Source organism: Sciurus carolinensis, chromosome 17 (assembly GCF_902686445.1).
Source record: "Sciurus carolinensis chromosome 17, mSciCar1.2, whole genome shotgun sequence".
NCBI classification, from domain to species: Eukaryota; Metazoa; Chordata; class Mammalia; order Rodentia; family Sciuridae; genus Sciurus; species Sciurus carolinensis.
Genome location: NC_062229.1, coordinates 35,151,780 through 35,172,564, shown reverse-complemented (window position 1 = coordinate 35,172,564; position 20,785 = coordinate 35,151,780). Strand labels below are relative to the sequence as shown.

Here is a 20,785-nt window from a genome sequence, read left to right as displayed (position 1 = left end):
GAGTTACCACATTAGATTCATATGAACAGTTTTTGACATTAGAAAATCACAAGTCATAAAGAAACAGGAAAGTAGAGCAAATATATGAAGCAAAAACTGATAGAATTAAAGGGAGAAATAGTTCCATAATAATAAGCGGAACTCTCACTACTGGATTCTCATTCTCAATAATGGATAAGGAAACAGAGGATTTAAACAACACAATATACCAACTAGATATAACAAATACATAACACTAACCAACAAGAGCATACATACTGATCTAAAGCGCACACAAGGTATTTCCCAGCATAACCCATAAGTTAACTACAAGTTAAGTCTCAACAGATTCTAAAAGGCAGATAACATCATAGAAAGTATCTTCTCTCACCACACCATAAAGTCAGAAATCAATGACAAAAGTAAAACTGGAAAATTCACAACTTTGTGGAAATTAAGAAATCACAAAGAAAATACCATACTAAGAGACAATTAAAAACAAAAACACAAGGTACCAAAACTTATGGGAGACCATGAAAACAGTGCCAAGGTGGAAATATACACCTATAAATGCCTACATTAAAAAACAAGAGCTGGGGGCTAGGGCTGTAGTTCAATGGTAGAGCGCTTGCTTACCACGTGTGAAGCACTGGGTTTGATCCTTAGTATCACATAAAATGAACAAATAAAATAAAGATATTGTGTCCATTTACAAGAAAAAAACAAAAAACAAGAGCTGGGTACAGTAGTGCATGCCTGTAATCCCAGAGACTTGGGAGGCTGTGCCAAGAAGATCACTAAATTTGAGGCCAGCCTGGGTAATTTAACAAGGTTGTAAGCAACTTACTGAGAACTTGTCTCAAAATATAAAAGGATAGGGATTATATGGCTCAATGGTAAATGCCTCTGCATTCAATGCCCAGTACCAAACCACACTAAACAAGAAAGATCTCTCTCAAATTAAAAAACTAACTTTAAACTTAAAGAGCTAGGTAAAGAAGAACAAACTAAATCTAAAGTTAGTAGAATGAAATAATAAAGATTAGAGATAAACAAAATATAGAATAGAAAAACAAAAGTCAATGAAATAAAAAAACTGTTTTTTTGAAAAGATTAACAAAATTGGTAAGCCTTTGGCTTGATGGACTAAGATGAAAAGAGAAGTCTTTCAAATTTCTGAAATCAGATATGAAAGTGGAGATATTACTTGTGATTCTATAGAAATAAAAAAAATTTTAATAGAGCACTGTGCACAACTGTATGCCAACAAATTCAGTACCTGAGATGAAAAGGACAAATTCCTAGAAATATAGAACTCTCCAAGCTGAAATCACAAAGAAAGAGAAAATCTGAACAAACTTATTTAACTATAAAGACACTAAATCAATAATCAAAACTCTATTGACAAAATTAAGTCCTAAACCTAAGGGCTTCACTGGTGAAAATTCTACCAAACATTTAGTCACTACTAATCCTTCTCAAACTTTTTCAAAAAACTGAAGAAAAAGGAGCATTTTCTAATTCATTCTATGAGGACAGTATTACCCTGATACTGAAGCCAAAGACATTCTTTAAGAAAAGGAATCTGCAGACCATTTAATATTCCTTATGAATATTCATGCAAAAATCCTCAACAAAATAGTAGCTAACTGAATTAAGCAACGTATTAAAAGGATTATGGTCAAGTGGGATTTATTCTTGGAATATAAGAATGGTTTAACAGGGGTTGGGGTTGTGGTTAAGTGGTAAAGCACTTGCCTAGCATGTGTGAGGCACTGGGTTTGATCCTCAGCACTGCATATAAATAAATAAAATAAAGGTATTGTGTCCATCTACAACTAAAAATATTTAAAAAAAAAGAATGGTTTAACATACAAAAATCGATTAATGTACACGCATTAATAGAAGGGAAAAACCCATATGATTTTGATTTCTGCAGAAAAAGTGTTTTATAAAATTCAACACCTCTTCCTGAGTCCTAGCACCAAGCTAGACTTAGAAAAAAACTATGTTTGCTTATTTATTTTGCAGTGCTAAGGATTGAACCCAGGGTCAATCTAACTGTATGCTAAGCAGTCATACTACCACTGACCTTTATTCCCAGTCTGGTCAAAGGATTTTTGGCAGTGATGCTAAGTAGATTCAATGAGGAAAGGACAGTCTTTGAAACAAATGATACTAGGAAAACTGGGTATCCACATGAAAAAGAATTAATTTTAACCTCACCTCATACCACAAATACAAAAATTGACTCAAAATGGATCAAAAACCTAAATCTAAGACCAAAAAGAATAACACTCTTAGAAAAAAAATGGCAAATGCTTCACAACATCGGATTTGGCAATGGTTTCATGGATATGACAGACAGACAGGTATATGCCTGTAATCCCAGGCACTTGGAGGCTGAAGTAGGAGGATCCCAAGTTTGAAGCCAGCCTCAGAATAAAAACCATAAAATACAGGGCATGTAGCTCAGTGGTAGAGTTCCCCTGGGTTCAATCCCCAGTTAAAAAAATTTTATTTTAAATAATTATTTTAAAATAAAAAAAATACATACATTGTGCAGTTGATCCAAGAAATGTCAATGGGCCCAATTCAGTCTGCCACTTTGTGACCCACGTGCATCAAAAATTTTTAAATGATTAAAGCTGCTGAAGCTAAGTCTGAATTCACCAGGCTGTTGCTACTACATAGTGTTCCATAGATACTTTCTTGATGATCCAATTTATTCACTACTGTTATACTGATGTCATGACTAAACCTCAGTAACACAAATATTTGTGACAATTAGATTAAAACACATCAAAATCCATGTATGTGGCAATTTTATAGATCCATATACAATTTAGACTTAAAATGATTACTCAACCTCATTTGTAATCAAAGATATACAACTGAAGATTATTTGTCCATTCATCAAAATTACAAAAATCAAAAATTTTTTTCTAATTTCTCAATCTACTTAATAATCAAAGAAACACATTAGGATGGCCCATTTTGTATCCAACACAATCATAAAAAATTAAAAACATTCAAACATTCTGTGTTGGTGAGGAAATCAACACTGTTTAAACTGGCCAAACTTTAAATTCACATATCCCTTAATTAAACAACTCCATGTTTATAAATCTCTTAGGTGTGAATTACTTGTATAATGATAATTAAAAAGTTTATGCAAAAATATATTCACTGACAGGAATACTATGGGAATAAGAAAAATGGACTACTTAAATGGAGACTCATGGAATAATGCTGAGTGGGAGACTATCACGTTGAAGTCTACATACAGTTATATATTACTGAAATCTTTAAAAAAATGAATTGATTATATAATTCAGGGAGAAAAAATATAATTCCTTATTATTAAGTTTCCTAGAGGTGAAAGCGGAGACTTAAGAGGGTCGACCATCTTACCAGGTTATGCAGCTTAGCTAGCGTCAGAACTTAGACCTAAGGCCACTTTACTTTACTTCACTAGAATGACAGTTTTTCCTATATTTGGTCCTTAAATGTTTCTTCTTAATAAAATTTTATTTACACTTAGAGGGTCATTATAAAGAATGAGTAGTTCCTCAAAAGGTTTTGTCAAAAGGTTTGTTTGTGGTATAAAAATTGATGACTGAATAAACTGTGAATAGAGATAAACTAAATTTATAAGCTATAATTAGTTTGAATTGTTTCTAGGAGGATATTATGATTTTTTTTTTTTTTTTTTTTTTTTTTTGCTGTGCTGGGGATTGAACCCAGGGCCTTGTGCTTGCAAGGCAAGCACTCTACCAACTGAGCTATATCCTCAGCCCTATTATGATTTTCTTGATGATGATAACCCTGTTTCTCATTCTGGGGAAGAAAACTATCAAACTAGGAATGAGCTCCTAAAAGAGGGGAGAAAACATTTTCATTCCAAAGATCCTTACATTTTAGGGAGTTACAATAAAAGATTTGGAGGGCAGAATCTTTTATTGTAACTCCCTCCAAAACACAGTTGTAGTAGCAGCATGACCCAGAACATACCATCAGGAAACTGGTCAGCGTCATCATCAAACATGGCTTCCTTGAGGGCAGACTTGTTGAAGGGACTGATGCTATCTGAATAGTTATAGGGATTATAGTCTCGAGAGCGTGGAGAGGAGTGAACAGGCATCGGGTGGAGCAACGAAGCTTTATTATCAAGAGTTGTTTGGCTTGAGTCAGTAGCATCACCTCCTGCTCTTGGGTCTGACATCGCAGGACCACCACACATCTATTGATAGGAAGGGGAAGGCACAGTAAATTGACTTATTTTAATATATCTCTGTAACGTTCTCAAAAGAGGTTTTCCTACTATTTAAAAGGCTATTTAAGAAAGTAATAATAACCAACTGAAAAAAAATCAATGACAGTCAATATAATTTAAAAATATATTTGAAATGACAAAGCTTAAATAAAGATGTAAAGAAACCACAACTGTGAGGGCAAATAAGAAACTATGAAAGAATGCTGTCTCCAATGATTATTGCAGTTCCTTTGCCAATGGTTTGACCAAATAATACATACAGTGTCATTAGTAATACTTTCTCCATGCCAGCTAAAAATGTGAAAGGACTTCATCACAACACAAAATTAGCTGCCAGATGCTACTGTCAAGGTAGTAAATTATACAATGAAAAGTATGTTAACAAAGCCTAAGAAAAACATACTTTAAAAAGGCCTGTTTTAAAAAACAATTTTTTAAAAGAAGGCTTAAAAGTCCTACATAACTTTTGGAAGGATGCCAACAGAGTTGAGTGACATTATCACACTTGCCAAAATATCAAAAATAATAATGATGCAGATACTAGTATCAAAATCATTACTGCCATAAGTATCACCATCATTAGTCTACATACAACATAGTCTACTGAGCGACTATGTGCAAGGCCTTTTTCCAGACATTTCACAAACATTCTTCACATATTTAGGGAAGTCATTGTTCTTGACCCTGGGACTACAGTAGTGAATCAAAGAGAGAATGATGTACATCCTCATGGAGTTTACATTCCAGTGGAGGGTCAGAAACAATTTTAAAAAACCTAATGAGTAAAGTATATGGTATGGTAAAAGGTGATTAGTGGTTGAAAAAAAAGAATAGGTAGTGCGGTATTAAAGGATCATGAGTGCTGAGGTGGGAGAACAGGGTTGCAGGGGTCCACTGAGAAGCCATTAGAGGGAAGACTGGAAGAATGTGAAGGAATTAGCCAGGGGGCTATCTGGAAGAGTATTTCAGGCAGAGGAAACTGTCAAGCAAGGACCTTAAGGCAGGAACATGCCGAGTAAGTTCAAGGAACAGCAAGGAGACCTGTGTAGCAGGAACTGAGTGAATAAGGAGAAAAGTAGTAGGAGATGAGACCACAGTGGTAGTAGCAAAAAGAGCTTATTATATAGGGCCAAGGGTAGAATCAAAGAAGCCAATTATATGCCTATTTTAATAACCTAGGAGAGAGAACTGATGATGATGGCTTGAATCAGATAGGCAGAATTCAGAAGAGGGTGTATTCTGAAGGTAGAGCCAGCAAGTTTCCTGATAGACTGGGCATGGATGATGAGAAAAAGGGAAGATTCAAAGACAACTCTTTGTCTAAGATTTTTGCTGAGCAACTAGTGTTGCCATCAACCAAGATAGGGCAAAGTAGTCTCGGGGAGAAAACCAGGATTTGAAATGGGTAGTCGAAAGTATTAACGTGGACCTCAGGAGAGAGATCTGGGCTGGAAGGAACCATATGATGTTTCATATTTGCAACAACTTTTCAGGTAGATAGCAATATTCCTAATGTACCCAGTGAAGACCCTGAGGTTTAGAAATAATCCTCTCACTATCTAATAACTACTGGGAACTGGGATTTGAATTCACTTTTATCACATCCACTACCTGAATTTTCCACCTTATACCATGATGTCTGAAAAAACAAAATGAGCCTGAATGTCAAATAAAACATCACTCTTACTAACCTGTTCTTGCTACAATATGTAACTTTTAGGATAGGGAGCCTCAAATAGTAATGCCAAGTTGGCTTTTTGCAGCCAGTTTATTAGCCCTAATACAAGTTAGCTCTGCTACAGGCATAGGACAAAAATCAACAATGGGAAAGGAGTCAGGAAAGCAGAAGAGAGCCCTCTATAGAATTGTGACAAAATACTACAATGTTCTGCAACTTTGCAAACACTGAGAAACAATAAATTCCCATAAGAAATAGTGTGATGGCTCTTTTAAAAGAAAAGTTGAAGTCATCAGAGAAAAGTCGAAGAAGCAGCAAAGTGAAAAACAACTACCCTGCCAGACACAGTGGTGCACACCAGTAATCCCAGCAGCTCTGGAGGCTGAGGCAGCAGGATGGTGGAGTTCAAAGCCAGACTCAGCAACTTAGCAAGGCCCTAAGCAACTCAGTGAGACTCTGTATCTAAATAAAATATAAAAAAGGGCTGGGGATGTGGCTCAGTGGTAAAGCACCCTGGTACCAATAAATACATAATAATTAAAAACATATAAATAAATAAATAACCAACTACCCTTTTATAATGGAACAGGCAATCAATTAAATAAGAATATTCACCTATGTCAAGAAAGACAGGTTGTAAGTCATTATTAATTACTATAATTAACAGAAGAAAAAATCATTTTAAACTCCTTATTTTATCTTACAAGACTCATGTGCTATATGGCCCATGTTCTACTACTTCTTTTACTCATAATGCTCCAACTACACTGCCTTTCTTCAGAGTCTTCAAGTTTGCTCCTGTCACTGCACATGCCAATTCTGTCATGGAATTCTCCTCTACATTTTGTGTGGCTTTATTTAAATTAAATGCAAACATAATTTCCTGAAAGATGCCTTTCTTGACTCACACTAAAACAGATTCATTTTCTTCCAAGGAACGTTCTAAATTAAGACTCCACAGTAATCAACTCTATGCCAACATCTAAAAGGAACTTGAGGGCTACGCATGGTGGCACACACCAGTAATCCCAGGATAAGGCAGGAGGCTCACAAGTTCAAAGTCAGCCTCAGCAACTTAGAGAGACCCTGTTCAAAATAAAAAAAAAATTTTAAAAAGGCTGGGGATGTGGTTCAGTGGTTAAATGCTCCTGGGTTTATTCTCTGATACCAACAAACAAATAAACAAATAAATAAATAAGTAATAAAAGGGACTTGGAGGCAGCCACTTGTCTTGTAACTCTGACACATAAAATAGTGCCTGACACAGTAGATACTCAGTAAATAATTGTAGAGGGACATATCCCTAGAAAACCGTGTTTGAAATGTCAGAAAACATAGTAAAAAAACAAGCAAACAAAACCAAATCTTAATGGAAACTAAATAGTCTGCAAAATAAGAATATTCAAATACTCACTGAATCACCATCGTCCTTTTTAGAATCCCTTTTCAATGGCTCATTCATGTCTTCTTGACTACGGAAGCTGAAATTTTGGATTGCTTCAGTGACACCTCTAAGAGAGCTATAAATATCTTCAGAGTTCATATTTTCTGTGTCATAATCAAATGCACTATGAAAAAGATAACACTAATTTTTATTTCTCTATAGTTTTATAATTCAAACACATTTGAGGAGATTATGTAGGATATAGTCAGAATTAGAGAATGCATATATCCCCAAAACATCATTAATAAAATAAAATGTGGCAGGTATAAATGGTAAAGTACATGTCCCACTGTTCCCCAGCAGGGACTGCTTACAATGACACTGGATTGTACAGCTTTTAACAACTAATTTATCTTCAGAAATGTTCTGTTTAATATTGGCCAAATTTTGTTATATTGTATGCATGTTATGAATGTGAAAGAAGAACAAAAAATCCCATCACTATGTACAACTATAATGTACCAATAAAAAATGTGGAAAGAGAAAAATAAATGTTCTAATTAACCTGGGACAGTAAACTATTATGGATAGCCTGCAAGCTAAGAATATTTTTTACATTTTAAATGGCTGAAAAAAAATCAAAAGAATATCTTGACACATTAAAAGTATATAAAATTTAAATTTCAGTGTACATCAATGGGATTTTGTTGGAACACAGTCACGCTTATTTATTTAGGTATTGTCTATGATTGTTTTTGTACTATAAAAGCAGAGTTAAATTGTGGTCACCAAGATGACATGGCTTAAAAAGCCTAAAATATTTAACCCTTCCCCTGTATAAAAATTCTTCAAATTCTCACAATCAAGTCAAAAGAATGGTACTATACTTGAAAAGGAAATAAGTGTATTTATACAAGTATTTAAGAAGTTAGAGAACTTCCCTTCCTCAGAGGTGCCAGGGATTCAAACCACTGACTCTGTGCTTGCTAGGCAAGTGCTCTACAATAGGAGCTATTCCTTCAGCTCCAAAGTTAGAGAACTTTAAATATTGAACATAAATGTTAATGCAATGAATTCTTTAATCAAAACCCAAAATTCAATTGAGGCTTAAATTTAGCTATAAATTGTCTCATATGCATGTATAATATGGAAGAAATAGGCTACATAATAAGTTTGCAATATATTTTTCATTCTTAGAGGCTGATATTGTACCCTACAATTTTAATAAATAAGCTGATAAAACAAGCTATGGTATATAGCTAACAACAAAATCGAGCTAATAACTGTAAACATGAACTACTATTCAAAATCTTCAAATTTTGTTTTTTAGTTTAGATGGACACAGTACATTTATTTTATTTATTTTTATGTGGTGCTGAGGATGGAAACCAGGTTTCACACGTGACAGTCAAGCACTCTACTACTGGGCTATAACCCCAGCCCCTGCAAATTCTTTTTTTTTTTTTAATATTTTTTTAATTTGTTCTAATTAGTTATACATGACTGTAGAATTCAATTTGACACATCATACATAAATGGAGTATAACTTCTCATTCATCTGGTTGTACATGATGTAGAGTTACACAGGTCATGTAATCATATATGCACACAGGGTAATAATGTCTGATTCATTCCACTATCATTCCTACCCCAGCAAATTCTTTAACAAAAGGCCAAGAAAAGGGAAAAAAATAATAATCTACTAATGAATCCATAATTTAATCTGACATACTGCCCCACATTGAACTGCAAAGTGTAGGAAAATTACACATCTTATTTTCTGTATTAAGGATTAATCTCTCAGTGACAGTTTTTTCTCAGAACTATATATAATATCATTATACATTCTTTGTATATTTAACATTTCCCTATTTGTTCTTCTTTTTATGCTTTATCTATAAGTTTAATTTCCCTGCCTCCTACTTTTAGAGGTGATTGGTCAATATCAGATCTAAATATCCATCATTTTAATTGACCTCATCATTTATACTGAGTGGTAGGATATAAACAAAGATACAATTTACAATTTGCTGGGTTTATATATATCTATGACAAATACAACTATGCAATTTAACAAAACAAAAACTCAGTAAAAAAAATCAGTAGCTTTTCTTTTCCCTTCAAAAATTTCTATATCCAATACATTATCTTTTATTTTTTATTTTTTTGGGGTACTGGAGAATTGAACCCAGAGGCACTTTACTACTGAGCCACAACCCCAGTCCTTTTTATTTTTATTTTGAGACAGAGTCTTGCTAAGTTATTTAGAGCCTTGCTTAGATGCTGAGTCTGGCTTCAAACCTCCTGCCCTCAGCCTCCCAAGGTGCTGGGATTATAGGCACTCACCACCATGCCTGGCAAAACATTATCTTTTAAAGGGTTAGCTTTTGGATAAACTTAAAAAAATATTTTTCTTTTCTTTTTTGGCAGTACTGGAAATTGAACCTAGGGATGCTACCACTGAGCTACATTCCCAGCCCTTTATATTCTGGGATGGGTCTTGCTAAATTGCTGAGTGAGGCTGACCTTGACCTTGTGATCCTCCTGCCTCAGTCTCCTGAGTAGCTGGGGTTACAGGTATGCACCATTGCACCTGGGTCTGTTTCTACTATTTTAAGACCTTTCAAATCAAGTGAAATTATATTAACACTTTACTAAGAGTGAAAATTAGCAAATATAAAACATGATGGAAAGTTATCCTTTTATTACCTTGGCGATAAAGTATTTTGTGATGTATTGGTAGGAGAAGTAAGAGGACTGGACCAGTTGGCTGGTGATCGTGGTGTTGGTCTTGTCAAAGGACTCCCCATGGAACTCTGATGGAGGGAGTCAAATAAATATTAACAAATAATAAGTAGGTTCAGGTAAAAGGCTCTTAAGAAAGTGATACAATTGTGAGATAGGACAACATGAAATAGTCACAGTGATGGGTCAGTATTTTAAATATTCATGTATTTTTATCTGGTTTCTGGGGGAAAGTTTTTCTCCTCACTTAGAAATCTAAATCTTTTTTTTTTTTTTTTTTTTTTTTTTTTTTTTTTTTGGGTGCTGGGGATCGAACCCAGGGCCTCGTGCTTACAAGGCAAGCACTCTACTGACTGAGCTATCTCCCCAGCCCCCAGAAATCTAAATCTTTAGTCTTTGTATCTTTTCTCCTTACCTGCTTCCTTCTCTCAAATATTATCAATATTCTTTCCTTTAAGAATTCAACAGGTTCCTAAACTAAAAATTTTAAATGGGCTTTCTATTTTGAGATAATTATCTACCTCCAACAATTACTAAGATTCAAATTTTATTCCTCTTAGTCTGCTTTGCAAATGATTTTCACAAAGACACCAATGGAGTAAAACGTGGTCATTTTATTAATTTATGTCTTATGATATAATGAAGCAATCCTTTTAAAATGATAACCAATTCACAAAAAATTATTCTCAAACTATTTTTCAACCTTAGACTTTGCCTCAAGTCTGCCATTGAGTGCCTCTACATTTTCTATATCTGTTATCAAAGATCTCTCTAAAACGTTAGTATAATTCTTCAGATTTAATATACGAAAATTACTTATATACATATATATATCTTAATTTCAGTGTTTTATTTACTCACACCTTTTTTCCTCAAAACAAAATCCAAGCACATATGAACTAACAAGCCTATAATTATTATGCACTACCCTCTTCAACCTTATTTGTTAACCCTGGAATAAGTCATCCCTGCTAATACTCAAGTAAGGATTGGTTCATCGGAAGAGCATATTTAATGTTCCAATAGTTTCCAAAGCTGGTGTCCTCATACACATTCTGCTCACAATTGGCTTTCCTTATTCATAACCTGGTCAACATTCACCAATGCCCTAATGTACACAAATTATAATGTAAACATAGCAAGCTTAGGGCCTCTGTTGTTTCCAAGACAATATATAGTTTTGCTCAGGAGACACAGGCAAATGCAGATGCAAAAATCATATATGAGGACCAAGTTTATTTCATGTAAAGGAAAACAATTACTGTTAAACCAACCATCACATTATACAGTAGCCAAGAAAGTAAGCCAAGAAATACCTGGGTTCCATTGCCAGTGTTTCGAAGGTGATTATGAAGAAGTTTGGTAGCACCATCTTGAAAAGTTTTTGGTAAAGCTCCTAGTAACATTGTAAACTCTGGGGTATTGAGTTCAAATAAAGAAATCAGCACTGATTGTGCTGCCTTAAAAAAAAAAAAAAAAAAAAAAAAAAAAAAAAAAAAAGGCATAGTAAAGTCAATAAATGAACTTCGGTCATGCAAAGATGAGTTTTCTTCTCTTACATTTCTATTCAACAGCTGGAGGCTAAACTATCCCAGGTTAAAGGAAAATGTTCTTATTTAATTTCAATTTTTTTTTTTTTTGGAAGGAGGGGTTGGCTAGAGCATTTGCCTAGCACATTCAAGGTTCTGGGTTCCATCTCCAGCACTGAAAAACAAAAGCAAACAAACAACAACAAAAAACAAAACACCCCTACTTTTTTGGAAAGATAGAAACACTCTACTACCTAGCTACATTCACAACCCCAGGAAGGGATAAAAAACATTTAACCTACCATTTATTTATTTATTTATTTATTTATTTATTTATTTATTTATTTATTGTTGTATACAGTTACACAGTACCTTTATTTTATTTATTTATTTTTATGTGGTGGTGAGGATCAAAACCAGTGCCTCGCATGTGCTAGGCAAGCACTCTACCACTGAGTCACAATCCCAGCCCCTAACATTTATTTTTTGAAATTAAAAGAGGATACAAAAAGTTTAATAACAACAGAGGCAAAAGATAACCAGACCCTTTCTTCCCAAGCCTGTAATGCCACCTACTTAAGAGGTTGAGGCAGAAGGATTGCAAATTCAAGCAATTTAGTGACCTCTGTCTTAAAATAAAAAAGGGATGGGGATAGTATTCAGTGGAAAAACACCCTTGGGTTCAATTCCCATTACAAAGGAAGAAAAAAAAAGTTAACCAGATACTTTCTATCAATATATATTACTACTTCAGTTTTCCTAATAAATGATTACAAGGAATAACAATATTTCAAATCCTACTTTCTCAATATGTAAATCTTAGATAAATCAACAGTATCTAGACTCTCAAACAGCTAATCTAACAAATTCTACAATATGAAGAAGCTAAGCTATGGCTAACGTTTTATGGAAATGGGCCAAAAAAAAAAAAACTACTCAAATTTGATAAGAAATCTTATATCTTTCTTCTCCTGAGGTATCAACCGAGTTATTAAAAGACAAATACTGAAATTCACATTATATAAAAACTTAATTGAAAGTTCTGGAACTGTTCTGACACAATTCTATAAAAAGTACCAAGTGTTTTCATATATACAGCGTCTGAATATACAACAATGAGGGAATGGTTAAATTATGTTATATTGAAACCATGAAATATTACACTAGATAGCAGTGGAATATAATGTAGGCCTATTTATACAGAAACCCAGAGTGGTCTGTTATATGCTGATGAAGGAGCACAAAATAAATAAAAAAAATTTTATCACATAAAATAGTGATAACACAAGTTCATTTTATTAAAAACAACAAAGCATACATTTTATGGGAATATGCTTCAATACATTAGTTAATTTTGTGTGAACAAATTGATTATTAAACATAATTTACTCCAGCTATAGTTTATTTTGGTTTAGAGATTAACCTTTCTTCACCTCTTATGGACAACTAAACTGTTCCCAAATCACTTACTGATGAGTACATCCTTTCTCCATGATTTTAGGTGATACTCTTACCATGGACCAATATCCTACATAAATCTTTATTTCTAGACCATTCTTTATGTTCCATTGATATTTCTGTTTCTATATTAACATCATAAGTTTAAATTGCTATAGCTTTAGTATATTTTGATCAAGTCCTTTATTTCTGTTACTTTAAAAATTTTCTCTCATGTTTTACCAGATACATTTAAAATTAATTTTCAACTCTTTAGCCAGATGTGTTGGCACACACTTGTAATCCTAGTGACACAAGAGGCTAAGGCAGGAGGATCACAAGTTTGAGGGCAGCTTCAGCAACTTAGCAAGACCTTGTCTCAAAAGAAAATGAAAAGGGCTGGGGATATAGCTCAGTGGCAAAGCACCCCTGGATTCAATCCCCAATACCAAAAGAAAGAAAAAAAAAAAATTCAGGTTTTTAAATCAAAGCAATATGCACATATGAGTTTTTAAAAACCCATGTTATAGAGAAGGTTTTGTATTACTTAACTCCTCTTTGCAATCTTGTTTTTACTGTTGGGCATTCACAGGTTTATATACTAATTTCTTAACAGCTTGAGATATTTTCTAGTGATTTTCTATAATACATGAGAACTTATGTTCTAAGCCTACCCTTTTCACTCTTTTCCCATTTATTTAAAACACCAACAAGAACATTTTTGTCACACTGGCTAGTATTTAAAAACATGAATTGTATCACATAATTCTCTTAATTAAAAATGTGCTAATGGGGCTGGGGCTGTGGCTCAGTGGTAGAGTGCTTGCCTAGCATGTGTGAGGCGCTGGGTTTGATCCTCAGCACCACATATACATAAATAAAATAAATGTCCATCAACAACTAAAAAAATGTATTAAAAAAATGTGCTAATGATTTCCTCTTCTTCTGTGTGAGTGGTGCTGGGATAGAACCCAGGGCCTCAAGCATGTAGGCAACTACTCTACCACTGAGTCACATCACGAACCCCAAAAATGAGCCAATGGTTTCTGTAAGTCATTTTCTCTTGGTGAAGTTGGCTGACTTCCCCAAAGAACCAGCTTTTGGTTTCACTGGTTTTCTCTAATATTTTCCTTTCCTCATTTTGATTAATTTCTTTTTTAATCTTTTATTGGTTTCAGATAACCTTTTCTCCAATGTCTCAAGGTAGTGTGTTAGGTTACTAATTTGAGATCTTTCTTTTTCAGTATAAACATGAATAGCTATAGTTTTCTCTAAGCACTGCTTTAGATGCTATCCCATGTTTTGTTAGGTCATGTCTTTTATTATCACAATGCATTTTATAATTCCCTTTTAATTTCTTCTTTAACCAATGGTTATTTAAGAGTAAGTTGTTTAATATCATTTATTTGAGAATTTTCCAAGTTTCTTTCTATTATTGATTTCTAATTTCATTCCACTGTGGTCAGAGAACATACTTCACGTTATTTCTATTGTTTTAAACTGTTTCATGATTCAGCATGTAGAATTTTATATGTATATTTGAGAAAAATGCACTCTCTGTTCTTAGTAGGTGCTGTGGTTATCAATTTTAATGATGGTCATAAAATTTATATTCTGGATGCACCTCTGCAGCAGTGAAGGAAAGGATTCACCAAGAATGATTCACAAGGAAGACATGGGTACAGAAGGCTTAGGGGAAAATATGCCCAAACTGGTGAAGAGAAGGGAAGGTCTAAGAAGGTGTTCTCTAGAAAATAAATAAATAACCTGTTTTAGAGTAGGAAAATATTAACTGTAACTATGTGACTGAGATGTTGAAAATATTAACAGGTACTTCAAAAACATTTTTAAAAGCTCAGGCAAATGAAAAACAAGGCAAATTATTAACTCCAAGACAAATGAAGTTTCTATAGGAACACTACATAGTCTAAATGAAGAACATAAATTTATATCTAGAGGCCAAAGTAGATTTTTGAGCAGGAATAAGAAGTCACATGATAAGAAAACACTGCAAACAGTGGCCAGGAGGTGATTGCCAGGCTGTGAATAAAGTCTTGAATTGTCAGTGTCATTGAGATTGGAAAGGAAGAAATTAAAATAAAAAAGGCTAATTAAAAAAAAAAAAGGTGTGTTGATTAGGGACCATTTGACTCTTTTAAAATACTCACTTTCAAAATAAGCCAATCTCAAAAAACCAAAGGTCAAATATTCTCTCTGATATGCAGATGCTAATACAGAGTAAATGGAGGGATAGAAGTTCATTGGATTAGACAAAGGGGAATGAAGGGAAGGGGGGATGGGAATAAGAAAGACAGTGGAATGAATGAGACATAACTTTCCTGTGTTCATATATGAATATATGACCAACGTAATTCCACATCATGTACAACTACAAGAATGGACAGTTATGCTCCATGTATGTATAATATGTCAAAATATGTTCTACTGTCATTTAAATCTAAAAAGAACAAATAATAATAAAAGAAATAAAATATTCTCTTTCAGCAAAAAAAAAAAAAAAAAAAGGAAAGGAGACAGCAGCAAACCACTTGGTATAAGAGTATATCTGCATAGACAAATGTAAATCTTTTCTACTGACTACCAATTACTGAGTCATTAAGTATTTTGAAGATTATGGGGAAGGATATAGGAAAGTATGTTGGAAAGACATGTGAAAGCTAAGTCCTCATAAAGATAGATAAATATGTCTACATTTATCAACAGATTAATAAATAATGCTTAAAATGGATAAACCAAGAAACAGCATCAGCTCTTGTTTGAAATACATAGGTAAATGCAAGGAGAACAATTTGGAATATTTTGAATGGTTGAGGTTGGGAGAATTGTAGCAAGGACAGTTATTTTTTATTCTAATTTAAAAAATTATGCTCATATTAACTGGATAAAATTTAAGATAATTTAAAAGATTTTTTTTTTAACCTTTATTTTATTTCTATGTAGTGCTGAGGATTGAACCCAGTGCCTCGCACATGCCAGGCAAGCGCTCCACCACTGAGCCACGATCCAAGCCCCTAAAAGATGTTTAAGAACAGTCCTTCATAACTCATTGCTAATTGGGTAGAATTCTAAAATATTCTTCCTTCACTGGCAATCCAAAACTATTATCTTGCTTTTCCAGCTCATCTTTTTCTTGTTTGTGGTGGTAGGCATTGAACCCAGGGGCTTACATGAGCTACAACCCCAACTCTCCAATTGATCTTTTAAACCTTATGTGAAAACATACCTTCCGAACATCAGAACTTTTGGGTTCTGTAGTCCAAGTGATGACCCTAGACACTGCCAGGCGAGTTTCACTGGAATTTATAAAATCTCCTGGATCCATTTGTTTGGCCAGAGTTTCTATGTATTTAAGGATGGCAACCTTTACCTGCAGAGATAAACAAAATGAGACAGGATGATAAGATGGTCATTGTGAGGCATTGGAATAAGCTTCAGAAATAATCACAAGACTATTTTTGACAAGAAGAAAACAAACAATATGAACAATAAAAGAGATAATACAACTACCTACCTACCTGAGGTACAAGTGTATGATAAGGTGATGATTTTTGTTTTCACACATATTAGAACTTTTAGGTCCCAGGTATATCATTTTCCAACTATGAAAACCGCTGCAAACTTTCTTGACAAGACAATAAACTTTGCCTGGTATCTATCTTTGCAGTGTGCAACTGACTCTTAGCTAGACTCGCCGGGAGTCGTATCAACTCAGTCATTTCATTTTTGGTGAAATGAACTCAAGTATTTGAAAATGAGGTATGGTAAATTCAGTCTATCAAGGCTGCAATTACGGTGGGCAATATAGTTGTTATTGTTTTTTTTTTGGGGGGGGGTGTAAAATAGGATAAAACTCACAAAATGAGATCAGGTTCTTTTTTATAAGTCAACCAACTGTTTGAACTGCCTTCCAAATGAAAAGTCACAAAAATATTTTAAATAAGTATCACTGGAGAAAAGATAATACTTATTTGCAAAAAGAAGTTACCATATGTAGGTATAAAAAGTCTCATTCTTGATGTGTGGGTGCATGAAAGATAGATGTGTGGTGGGATGAAAACTTCAAAATCAGCAAGAAATACAGCTATTTCCAAAGTACATATTCTTCTTTCTAGATTCAGCCATTTTTATCCTTCTGATAAACCACTACTAAAGTATATTCCTTCTCTCACATATGCTGGGGTGATAAAAAGGTTGAGAATCACTGTATTTAAAGTCATGTATTGCAACATTCTAGAATTTCTAATGATGGTTTTCTCAGACTTTACCTGCATACTTTATTTTTTTAAAAATTAATTTATTTGTTTTGTGTGTGTGGTGCTAAGTATGGAACCCAGGACCTTACGCGTGTTAGGCAAGCACTCTACCAGTGAGCTACACTCCCAGCCCAATTTATTCTTTTAACTGACAAATAACAATTGTATATATTTAGGGTATATAATAAGATATTTTGAAATATTTGTACATTGTGGAATGGTTAAATTGAGCTAATTACATTTGCTTTACTTCACACTCATTTTTTGAGAGTAGAACCCTTAAAATCTCTCAATTACTTTATACATAGTGAAATGATTACTACAGTCAAGGAATGAACAAATACCTCATCTTACAGGGTTACTCCTTTTGTGTACAGGTGTGAAGAATACCTAAAATCAATTCTTATAGCAAAAAATCTCAGTAACTATAGTCCTCCTATTGTTCATTAAACTTATTCATCTTACATTATGTGCAAGTTGATATTCTTTCACTTTCATCTTCCCATATCCCCTTACTCCATTAGTACTTGCCCACTGTGTACAATCTTATTTATCAACACGTTATACCTGTGGTAACTTTAGAAATAGCATGTGATATAGTAGTGCATAATTCTTGAATTCAGCAGATGCTAAACACATATTAAAGGCTGATTTGCTAACTCAGAAAGAGGAAAAAGTTTAAATGCATGACTAAAACAACTTGAGCCAAGCACCAGTAATCCCGGCTGGTCAGGAGGCTCAGGCAGGAGGATTGCAAGTTTAAGGCCACCCCAGGTAATGTAGCGAGACACAGAGGTCTCTAAAACAAAAATAAGCTATGCCCACCTGTAATCCCAGTGACTTGGGAGGCTGAGGCAGGAGGATCACAAGTTCAAGGCCAGCCTCAGCAATTCAGCAAGACCCTGTCTCAAAATAAAAAATAAAAGAACTGGGGATGTAGCTCAGTGGTAAAATGCCCCTGGGTTCAATCCCCAGTACGAAAAAATAAAACAAATAAAAAATCCCAAACCCTAGCAATTTGAGATACTGTCCAGATTAATGCAATCTGTTTTGCTATGTTCTTTCTTCCCTTATGGATTTTAATGTCATTTTTATCACTTAGGCCAAGTATCTCTGGGAAATCTTTCATGCCAAATTAATAGGTAGAAAAGAAAAGATCGAAATAAAGTTCTGCCTCTTATACATTTTCCCTTTCCTACTTCTAGTAACAAAAAAAGGGGGATATCAAGTTATGTTCTTCTTTCATAAGGAATAAACATTGAGATTTATAATTTTATATAGGCTACAAAAATAAAAATAGCAAATGGGAATACATTAAACTAAAAAAATTTCTTTTACACAGCAAACAAACAACAGAACAAAGCAACAACCTACAGAATGGAAGAATATTTTTGTGAAGCCACACATTTGATAAGGAATGAACATCCAAATATATAAAGACCTCAACTTAAACAGACCCCTAAATAACCTGATTTAAATGGCCAAATAACCTGAATAAACATTTCTCAAAGGAAAACATACAAAAGGCCAATAGCAAAATGAAAAAATGCTCAACATTAATAATCATCATGTAAATGCAAATCAGAACCATAATGAGAGATCACTTCACCAAATGGCTATTATACAAAAGATAAAAGGTTAAGTGTTGGTGAAGATGTAGAGAAAGGGGATCATCTGCACACCACTGATATGAATGCAAATTAGTACAGTCATTATGGAAAACAGTATGTTTCCATGAAAAATTAAAATAGAATACCATGTGATCCAGTAGTTCTAGTAGGGAGTAACTATCTAAAAGACAATGAAAATTAGTATGGTGAAGAGCTATCTGTACTCTCATGTACTATGGCAGCGTTATACATAATAGTCAAGATATAAATCAATTTAAGTGTCCATCAAAGGTTGAACAGATCTTTATCTGTTTTATGGTATATATACACAATGGAATACTATTCATACTTATGGAAGGAAACCCTGCCATTTTGTGACAACACCGGTGAACCTGGAGGACAATATATCATGTGAAATAGGCCACATAAAGAAAGACAACTACTACATGATCTCACTTAAATGTGGAGCATGACAAAGTCGAACTCAGAAACAGAGAGCAAAGTGGTAGTTACCTGAGGCTGGGGAATTAGAGAAAGACTGGTTGAAGGACACAAAATTTCAGTTAGATAAAAAGAATAATTTCAAGAGACCTAAGTACATCACAGGGATATAGTTAATAACTATATATATATACACCCCCCCCCCGCCCCCGTACTGGAGATTGAACCCAGTGTTGCTCTACCACTGAGCTACATTCCCAGCCCTTTTTATTTTTTATTTTGAGCCAAGGTCTCGATAAATTGCCCAGGCTAGCCTCCAGCCTGCCTCAGGTTCCCAAGGAGCTGGGTGTGCACCACCTGCCTGGTTACCATATACATATTAAATATTTAAAACTGCTGAGATGGGATTCTAAGTTTTTACCAAACACACACACACACACACACACACACACACACACACACGGTATGTGAGGTAATGCAAATGTTAAATAGTTGATTTAGTCATTCCACAATCTATTTATCTACCTACCTACCTACACACATACCAAAACATGTTGTATACTCTAAATACATACAATTTTTACTTATTATTTAAAAAAAATGAATTGTAACTTTTAATATAAGACGTGGTAGTTTTGTAGCAGCAGGCCCACCTAAATCATGGTGGCACATAATAATTCTGGATTCTTGAAGCCATGTACCCTCTGTCAGTGTGAACAGTGGAAAGATGACTGTGTTAAATCAATAAATTAACAATGTATTCTTTTAAAGTTACCAACACAAATAACTGCATATACTGCTGGGGATAGTAGCAGATGTTGGTATTCCTAGCTACTCAGGACACCAAGGCAAGTTCAAGAGGAGTCCCGGAAATTTAGTGAGACTCTATATTAAAATAAAATAAAAAGGGCTGGGTGAGGTGGTGCATGCCTGTAATTCCAGTGACTCAGGAGGGTGAGGCAGGAGGATTGTAACTTCGAGGCCAGTCTGGGCAATGTCTCAATACCTTGTCTCAAAATAAAAAATAAAAAGGGCTGGGAATGTAGATGGGTGGTAGAACATATGATAAGCATACACAAGATCCTAAGTTCAATTCCCAGTAGAGAAGGGGGAAAAAAAGCAAACATTTATTTGCACTCTGTGAGATTCAATTGGTGCAGTGTCTTGGCAATTTATAGAGTCATCCAAAGTCTTAAAAATGTTTTGTAGAATAGGCATATTTAAGAATAGGCAAAATAATACACATATAATAATTTGAATTGTATATTTAAGTAGGATATTTTATGAGGTTATATGCAGTCTATAATTTCCATTATGCAAATACATACTCTTTCAGAGAAGGAAAAACAACTCGGTTACTAAGTATGTGTGATTCTTCAATGTTTGTGAAAGCCAGAAACGTCAGCAAAAATTACATTTATGTAAAAACATT

At 34.1% G+C, this 20,785-nt stretch overlaps 1 protein-coding gene across 50 annotated transcripts in view; it reads right to left on the bottom strand.

The window, feature by feature from the left end:
- Positions 1 to 20,785, bottom strand: part of Clasp2 (cytoplasmic linker associated protein 2) — a 192,781-nt gene that overhangs the window by 25,235 nt on the left and 146,761 nt on the right. For 49 of the 50 annotated variants that reach the window (XM_047530773.1, XM_047530780.1, XM_047530775.1 and 46 more), the window contains 5 exons: positions 16,273 to 16,416; positions 11,379 to 11,522; positions 10,027 to 10,133; positions 7,348 to 7,501; positions 3,994 to 4,222 (listed from right to left, as the gene is read on the bottom strand). In XM_047530773.1, the coding sequence (XP_047386729.1) occupies positions 3,994 to 4,222; positions 7,348 to 7,501; positions 10,027 to 10,133; positions 11,379 to 11,522; positions 16,273 to 16,416 (778 nt within the window). The remainder of the gene's footprint in view (positions 1 to 3,993; positions 4,223 to 7,347; positions 7,502 to 10,026; positions 10,134 to 11,378; positions 11,523 to 16,272; positions 16,417 to 20,785) is intronic. The other variant, XM_047530792.1, reaches the window with a different exon arrangement.